Source organism: Galeopterus variegatus, unplaced genomic scaffold (assembly GCF_000696425.1).
Source record: "Galeopterus variegatus unplaced genomic scaffold, G_variegatus-3.0.2 Scaffold6452, whole genome shotgun sequence".
NCBI lineage: Eukaryota > Metazoa > Chordata > Mammalia > Dermoptera > Cynocephalidae > Galeopterus > Galeopterus variegatus.
Genome location: NW_007732563.1, coordinates 68,397 through 77,139, shown reverse-complemented (window position 1 = coordinate 77,139; position 8,743 = coordinate 68,397). Strand labels below are relative to the sequence as shown.

General features: G+C 41.0%; 1 protein-coding gene across 1 annotated transcript in view; it reads right to left on the bottom strand.

Moving 5' to 3' along the window:
- Window positions 1-5,158: 5,158 nt before the first annotated feature.
- TNFSF15 (tumor necrosis factor (ligand) superfamily, member 15) overlaps window positions 5,159-8,743 on the bottom strand; it is a 17,507-nt gene continuing 13,922 nt past the window's right edge. The window contains exons 3-4 of the mRNA XM_008590918.1: window positions 6,727-6,787; window positions 5,159-5,666 (exon numbers count right to left, since the gene is read on the bottom strand). Of these exons, the coding sequence (XP_008589140.1) occupies window positions 5,159-5,666; window positions 6,727-6,787 (569 nt within the window). The remainder of the gene's footprint in view (window positions 5,667-6,726; window positions 6,788-8,743) is intronic.

The following is an 8,743-nucleotide window of genomic DNA, read 5'->3' as shown; positions in this document are numbered from 1 at the left end:
GAAGTTGAAAGACTGCTGGGCTTGGTGTCAAGAGATATAAATTCTAGTCTAAACACTCCAACTAGCTACTGTCTGGCTCTGTATCTCACCTCTCTGAGCCTGGGTTTCTTCATACTAGGAATGTACCTTGGAATAAATAAGCTCCACAGGTCTTGTCAGCTCTAAAATTTCATGGCCTTTCTCTATTGGTCAAGAACTCAGAATCACTTTGTGTTTGGACACTCTCTGAACAAGTGGGAAGTGACAACCACTTCTAGACTAAAACCACTGAACACTTGACAAGGCCTGTCAATTTCACAATGCTCAAATAGAGCACATGGAAGCCAATCAAAATATGGCCACATAGTCATAGATTTGGAAATGACCTCAGAAATCCTTTGGCTCAACCCTTGCCCCAACCTCAATGAAGGAATGGCTTCTACAAAACCTTTGTGATAAGCCCTTTGCTTGAATATCTCCAGGCACTGAGAAGTCACTATCTGGAAAAATTAAATTTTGGGGTAGAAAGTTCCTTTGGATATCAAGCCTGAAATGGTGGTCCTGTAACTGTAGCTCCTTAAGTCCACTTCTCTCCTCTGGTGAGACATGGGAGAAGTCCCCTCCCCTTCTATGTCACCCCATAGGTATTTGAAGATACTTCTCCTGTCTTCCTTCAATTTCTCCTCCAGTCATTAAAATTCATACTATTTGCTAAGAGTAGAGGGGAATTGGATGAGTCAGGGATTATGATTAATGAAGAAAGCATTGTAGCTCTAGATCTGCCCTTGACTTATTGTGTGGCCCTGGACAATAACTTCTCCTGTCCATGCTGGAATGGTACTTTCTTCTTAAAATGGGATGAAGGTAGAAGTGCAGGGTGAATGTGTCCCAAAGCTTGGAAAATTGTAAATATGGTTGTTAGAGTGAGGCACGGCATGGATGCGACTGCTCTGACCCACACTTTCTCACCCCTTGGTACAAGAGGATTCAGGATATAGTCCACTGGATTCTCCCAAGGTCCAGCTGCCAATATGATGCAATAATGTTAATATCCAGGATAATGATGTCCACTTAAAAATTCTGTTAAAAAGGGCAGAACACTTCTAGGATTGTGGGCCTTAAGAAATCTTGAGAGAAGAGCCTTCTGCACATGTTTTGCAAGATGCAGAATATCAACAGTCCTGTCCTGAAGAATTAATCCCTAATGTCACAATCATGGAAACATGATTGGGTAAGGACTTGGGAAAATACCTTGGAATAGAATGTTGGCAACAGCTATGCCTTGTGCACAGTGACTTAGTTGAATTTTTATAATCCGTAGGGGTTATTGATGAGCACAGAAGTGGAATTTCCTCTGGGGTGACATAGCTTAGGTGGAAATGGAGCCAAGGGCTCTGGCATACCCTGTTATTGAACTGAATCTGACACATTTCAGGATGTGAAAAGGTACACATTTCCCTTTTTCTACTATACTTTAGTGAAAAAAGAAATTTTAGTAGCTTAAGCAATTCCGTTCTCCCAAATAGATCTAAACCAGGCTAAGGTCAAAATGCTAGTTACCCCATGCATTTTGATTCCCATATTTGCTGAGGAACACAGACTTTTCAAAGCATCTTTGGGTTATACATAAAGTACTAAAATTTTCTAGAGTGTTGATGGCTAAACTTGAGTCCAGTAAATAATAACCTCTCCCTACATGTGGCTTACATAATGGATTCCGTCAGAGAAAACAGTATCTTTGTGTTTTTCCCCCTTTTATTTGTGAAAAACTGCTCTTGAGTAGTTATTTAAAAAACCTCCTAGAGTAAACACAAATTATTTTGTTAATGATCATACTTCATTGAATGACACCCATTTTTGTAATGAGAAAATATCCATGTAGTAGTTATTTAAAAAACCTCCTAGAGTAAACACAAATTATTTTGTTAATGATCATACTTCATCGAATGACACCCATTTTTGTAATGAGAAAATATCCATGTACCTAAAGTGAGCTAATTAATTAGCTAATGCAACCAAAATAAATTAAGGGATCTGCAGACAATGGAGGGGCTGAGTAGTTAGAAGGAGCACGTCTGAGACTAAAATAATTTATCTCTGTGTCCCCAGGGCGAGTAGGTACTCAGTAAATGTTTGTGGAATTGATTTGAATTCAGCCTTTTGAGAAATATTTAACCAGCAAAGCATTTCCCCCCTAAATTAACTATTTTCTAAAGCTAGCTTCTTCTTCCCTCCCAAACCTTTGAGTGCATCCCCTTTTAGGCAACCATCAAATGTCCTTAGAAAGCATTCTCCCACATCTCTTTTAAAAATAGTGCACTAAGTTTTGCTATGGAGATAAAGCGTTGGAAACAGAAATTCTGACTTGAGTCCTATTAGGAATGTTTGACTGTGCCTTTCTGAATAGCAAAGGATACCTTGTAGAGAATGTAGCTAAATCAGCAGTGAAGACTTGAGCAACAATCTGTTCTTCAATAAACAAGCCTATGACATGAGCAAAATAAATATACGGCGGGGATTTTTCCAAGGCCTTAATTGTCTTAGGATATTAGGAAATTCCTGTCTTGGTTAAACTTTCAAATCTACCAGATCCCCTATGGAACAGTGGGCAGATCTGAAGGCCCTTAGCACAAGGGTTCCTCCTCCATATAAATCCTTTCCTGCACCCCAAGTTGCTTGGTGCTCTCAGGCACCGTAGAGACAGGGGCAGACAGAGCATTTTATTTTCTTAATGGTTCTGATCACGGAGTCAGACTAGCTTCATTGAGGAAACATTCTGGATCTACCAATAAATATTGTTCTAGGAGTTGGTTGATGGAACATTCTCTAATCAAGCTACTTTTGGAGTTACTGAGAAACCTTTCTTTTCTGCTTTAAGTACAGGGTAATTCCCCAGCTGAGATGCCCTTTCCCTGTGGTCATCTGGGCTCCGCCTACCTCCTCTTAGGTTTCACTTCTTCTATGAAGACTCAGTGAACCAGGTGGAGGTGACCACACCCTTCTCTGTACCCACTGGCCCCTGTGCTGAGTTTTGAGAAGCTGAAGGGGAGGAAGGGGCTGGTGTACGTTAGCCCAGCAGAGGCATGCTTAAAGCCTTTACCTCCCAACAGAAACTGGAGATCAACTTTTATTAGATTATAACTCAACAAATATTGATCGAATACTACTACACTGGTCACTGTGCTCCAGAGCCTCTTCACACGCCTCTCTGCCTCTATAGTCTCCTGGAAACCTGAGTAAGAGTGATTTTTGGTGCCAGGTTTACCCTCAGACCCATTTTTGAGGTCTCTCACAATAGGGAACATTTATAATAGAGGCCAAGGCGCTGGAGGTCACTGCTCACGTCCCACCGAAATGCTCTCCGACTACACAGAATGCATAACGTTAACAGCTTTCATTCCCATGAGCTTACTTGGTCCTGGGAAACAAATGGACTGATTTCTGCTTTACGGACACATTAACAAAGCTAAGAGAGCAGAAACGCCCCTCCTTGACATATTAGTGCAGGAAAATCATACAGACGAGAGAACACAGAAGGGACCTTCTCAACATCCAGTCTCTCCTCCAGGGGAGAGGCTCTGGCTGGGCTGATTAGCTAATCCCATCTTTAAATCCCCTTGNAGGGAACATTTATAATAGAGGCCAAGGCGCTGGAGGTCACTGCTCACGTCCCACCGAAATGCTCTCCGACTACACAGAATGCATAACGTTAACAGCTTTCATTCCCATGAGCTTACTTGGTCCTGGGAAACAAATGGACTGATTTCTGCTTTACGGACACATTAACAAAGCTAAGAGAGCAGAAACGCCCCTCCTTGACATATTAGTGCAGGAAAATCATACAGACGAGAGAACACAGAAGGGACCTTCTCAACATCCAGTCTCTCCTCCAGGGGAGAGGCTCTGGCTGGGCTGATTAGCTAATCCCATCTTTAAATCCCTTTGAATATTTTAAGGGGAAAATACCCGCATAACACTCTGCATATAAAGCTGCAAATCAAACCTCAAAGCAGATCTAGGTTAACTTCTCCAGATTTGGTGATTGACATCTTTTCCCTTCACAGAGAATAAGTCTATTGTCTCCTGGCATCGAGCAAGTTTGTTGTGTAGTTGGGCTAATTAGCTAGAAAGCTGTCTTCGTGTTTCTTGAGTGATCTAATTGGCTGGGTATCTTTCACAGTCAGAAGAGTGCCAGAAATCTTATAGTTCCAGATGAAAGTCTATTGTCTCCTGGCATCGAGCAAGTTTGTTGTGTAGTTGGGCTAATTAGCTAGAAAGATGTCTTCGTGTTTCTTGAGTGATCTAATTGGCCGGGTATCTTTCACAGTCAGAAGAGTGCCAGAAATCTTATAGTTCCAGATGATTTTTTTTTTTTAAGGGCTTGGAGTTATTCTCTGCAGAAATCTGACTGATGTTTGATGAGGCAGCATCTAGTGGTATTTGAATAAGTCTTGAGTAGGGTCTGTCTTGTTCTTCATCCTGTTTTCTGGGTCATACCCAGAACATAATAAGTGTCCAAGAAAACTATGCTGAATAGATGCTATTGTATTTTTTTTTATATGCACATGGACCTCATACTTGCTTGTTTTGATACCTGGAAATGTAGCTTTTCTCATATGGTATATATGGCAGGAAAACCAATTCCTTTTTTGAGAGTATTTATGAGAAATACCAGCTCTCTTCATTTTTTTAGGTAAGTCATGAAAGTATGTGGGAAAACTGATAAAAGATTTTGCCTCTGAGGGGCTTACGTGGTTTTCTTGGACTTTCTTTGGACTCTGCTCAAAGCTCCTGAACTGAAGCCACTAGTATGATCAAATTGAACAGTAACTGGGCCACTGGTGACAAGTGTGTGGGAAGAAGGTGTGGAAAATATTTTTCTTTAAATCCTGACCATTTGTTTGGTGATCAGTATTTTAACATTTAGCAACTCACCACTCTTCCAAGAAACCATGATAATTAATATGTTTGCTCTCTTCAGCCTTTTTCCAATTAATATCATCAGTAAGGCATATGAAGTATGAACTTTTGGACCCTAAATTTTGTAGCTAAAACAATGTCTCTGTGGAATGCCCCCGTCCCCTGGCCCCCCCAAAACCCCTGGTTATAATTAATATGAATGGAGAAAATTAGGAACTAGGAAGCGGGGGACCTTCATGGAATGTTGTCTGCTTTGCCCCTATAGCAAGAAGGCTCCGAAGAAGGTTTTATCTTCTTTTGTGTAATCCACCAAAGAGATGTCACTGACGTTCACTGTCAGCTTGTCCCCTTCTTTCAAGGAGAACATGGCCCCTAGGTAGATGGGCTGGAACCAGGTGCTACCCGTTTCACACATTGACTTGGTCCCCGTTAGGAGCTGGGTTGGCTCAGGGTAGCTGTCTGTTACCTTGGTGATAACCACGATGATGGAGTCTGGCTTGTTCTGTTGCCTCCTGTGGCTGATGTCACCACACTCGGACGTGGTCCCTCGAAATGTGACCTGGGAGTAAACGAAGTAGTCTCCTGCTTCTGGGATCACCAGGAATTTATTAGTGTAGTTCATCCGGTTCTTGGTGAAGGCCAGGCCTAGTTCATGTTCCCAATGCAGAGTGGGGAACTGATTTTTCGAGTGCTGTGTGGAAGTTTGTTTCACAACTGCAAAGACAAGGGAGAGGTTTATTTGCTCGTGCTGGAACCTGTGGACTTGGCTAAAAGGAGTCTCATATCATTTTTAAAAGAGTAAAGTGATTAAATATATCCAGCAGCTAACTAGTGTCTGGGGGAGGAAAGAGTTAAGGATGTGTGAGCAGATGTATGCCTTTGTTCAAAGAGAGTAGTGTTCTGGGTGGTGACCTGGGGCAAATTATTTTGCCTCTCTGCCTGAGCTTTTTGATTTGACCATTTGAAATTTACCTGAGCCCTGTGATCCTGGAAAACAGTGAATGTTAGGAAATCCTCTTACTCTTTTGTTTTCTGGAAAATGGCTTATTGCAAAGAACCACCTCCCCAAATGACTTAGATAAGACTCATGGATGCCGCCTTGTTTTGCAGGACAAGGCCAGACACCGGACTCTTCAAATTCCCATTCTTCGCCTCATAAGTGATTAGCTGAACTGTTTTATCCCCAGCAATCAATTGGAACCAAATTCTTGTTGACCAAACTTTGGTTGAGCATCAGTCCTGCTGCAACGCCCCTGAGCTTTGCTCCCCTCATCCTGAGACAGCAAGCAGCTCCTCTGAAGGATAGGCTGGCCTCAGGATAAAGCATTTTTGGATCCAATCACGCCAACCTTTCTTCCCACTTCCCCACACCAGGTTCTTTCTAGCTTCATTTACTCCTCTCTATAAAAAAAAAAACCTGTCCAGCGTAACTCTTGAGAAACATTCAGACTTTATTGTGAGCACCTCCCCCTATTGCAACAGTCCTCTCCCCACTGCAACAGTCTCTTCTCTCCTCTCTCTGTTTCTCCCTCCAGCAGTAATCCTTTTGCATGATGTCTTTCCTTACTAAGTCTGGGTTTGTTTTTTATTTGACATATTTTTCCTTAAAAACATGGAGGTAATAATACCTGCTCTGTTTCTCCCTCCAGCAGTAATCCTTTTGCATGATGTCTTTCCTTACTAAGTCTGGGTTTTTTTTTTATTTGACATATTTTTCCTTAAAAACATGGAGTTAATAATACCTGTCTCCCCACTGCAACAGTCTCTTCTCTCCTCTCTCTGTTTCTCCCTCCAGCAGTAATCCTTTTGCATGATGTCTTTCCTTACTAAGTCTGGGTTTGTTTTTTATTTGACATATTTTTCCTTAAAAACATGGAGGTAATAATACCTGCGGAAAGGATTAAAAGAGATGGTGTGTGTAAAATCCCTGGCAACTAGGAGTATGCTCTAAACTACCTGCCTTTTATAAGCCTTCATGTTTCAGACATGCTCTGCCCCAAAGAGAAGGCATTTCAGAAAGAGTCAGTTGTTCCCTGCCTCATGTTCTAATCCTGTGGTCCAAAGCCACCTGAAACACAGGCAGTACTTAATAATCAACATGAAGGACATATATTGGAACTAGAGATCCAGAACATTTTGGAAATGCTTCTCCCACATCAACAGGGCCAAAATATAAGCCATTGTAATGGGCTTGTGGAGTGGAAGGGACTTGGGTTTCGGGACACTTAGGCCCAGATCCAACCCTGATCTGCAACATGCTATCTTATTAATTGACTATGTAGGTTCATTCTCTTCTTTGAGCCTCAATTCCTTGTCTATAAACTGGGGATAAAGCTCCTATACAGTCTTAATCTTAAGATCAAGTGAATGGAACAGACACGGGCATTTTTATTACAATGGCAGGATACGGTTGTATTCAATATATATTTATTTTCTTTCCCCAAATAAGCCAGCACTGTTTTTTGAAAAATCAAAAAATAAGCCTATTTCTCTTTATATATTTTTATATGTTCTTATGTTTGCATCATTCTCAGATATACATTGCATACAACATGTGAATGAATGATTTTACGAAGTATGCCGATAGCAGAAGAAAATGAATAGATTCAAACCATTGATTTGAATCATTGATTTCAAATAAGATAATCTGCCACAAAACTAATACATTTCAGGAGAAATAAAAACATACTTTAATTTTCTACATCTGCTTTGGAAATCCACAGCAATCACCACAAACTGACACCACAGTTTTAGGATAGGATATGTTTAAAGAAACCATTCAGCCACCTTCACATCCAGTGGGTAACCAGAAATCTGATTACTGGATTTTCTTAAGCATCTTTCTCATTGCTGGCTGGGCTAGGGTTTCTTTGCAGCTATGACACATGTTCAGAATGTGTGTGGTCTCCTCTGGCCTCCGCACTAAATTGTCCCTGGAAAGCTCTGGTGCCTCTTTGCAAAATATGCAAAAGGCATTTTTATTAGTTATTCCTGGTAGTCTCTACTCCTTTGTGGATTTTTTAAAAAAATTATTCTCAGATAATGCAAAAGCAAAATTCGTTTAGTCTGTAGACAAGGCAAGTTGTATTAAAATGGTATGCAAATGGTTATGTAACACAGAAGCAAGTAGGAGTTGGGGTAGGAAGTATGTTGTAATGGAAACTGCAATTTTGAGAGTGAAGGTTAAATCTCAGCTCTTCCAATTCCTAGTTACATGATTTGGGACAAGTGAATTTGTCCAAACCTCAGTTTCCCTATCTGTGAATGGAAATGACTAATCCCTATTTCATTGGACTGATATGCAGATTAAATGAAATAATAGATATAAAATGCCTACTGTAGTGCCTGGCACACATTGGGAGCTCAGTAGAAGATAGACTCCCTCTCCAATTTCTACTTCCTTTATTCACAGGAAGAAGGGTGGCATCTCTATACTCAGACAGTTTTAAGATTTTCCTGCCCAGCCTGTTCAATCCTTCCCATTTGTATAGGTAAGGGGTAAGTGATAGCAGCTTGGCATCTTCCTGACCTAATCCTTACTCAGGAAACAATCCCCTCTCGGTCAAAGGGTACAAATGTCTTGGGCTACAAGATATCCTCCTGCAGACTGAAATTTTCTTATAGGTCGGGAGGGTATGTTTGCTTTTAACTCTCTAGTTTTTCATTGAGGTTTTAACACATCTTTCTGCACTGTCCTGCTCTTTCCTCTGGAGTCTCAGAGGTATATGAAACTCCAGGTACGAGATGTCTGGAGTTTCCACTCTAGATTTGGGAAGCCAGACGACTAGTGTTGTTCTAAGATTCCTCTTAATCTTTTCACATAAATGAAAATTCTTTCAAAACA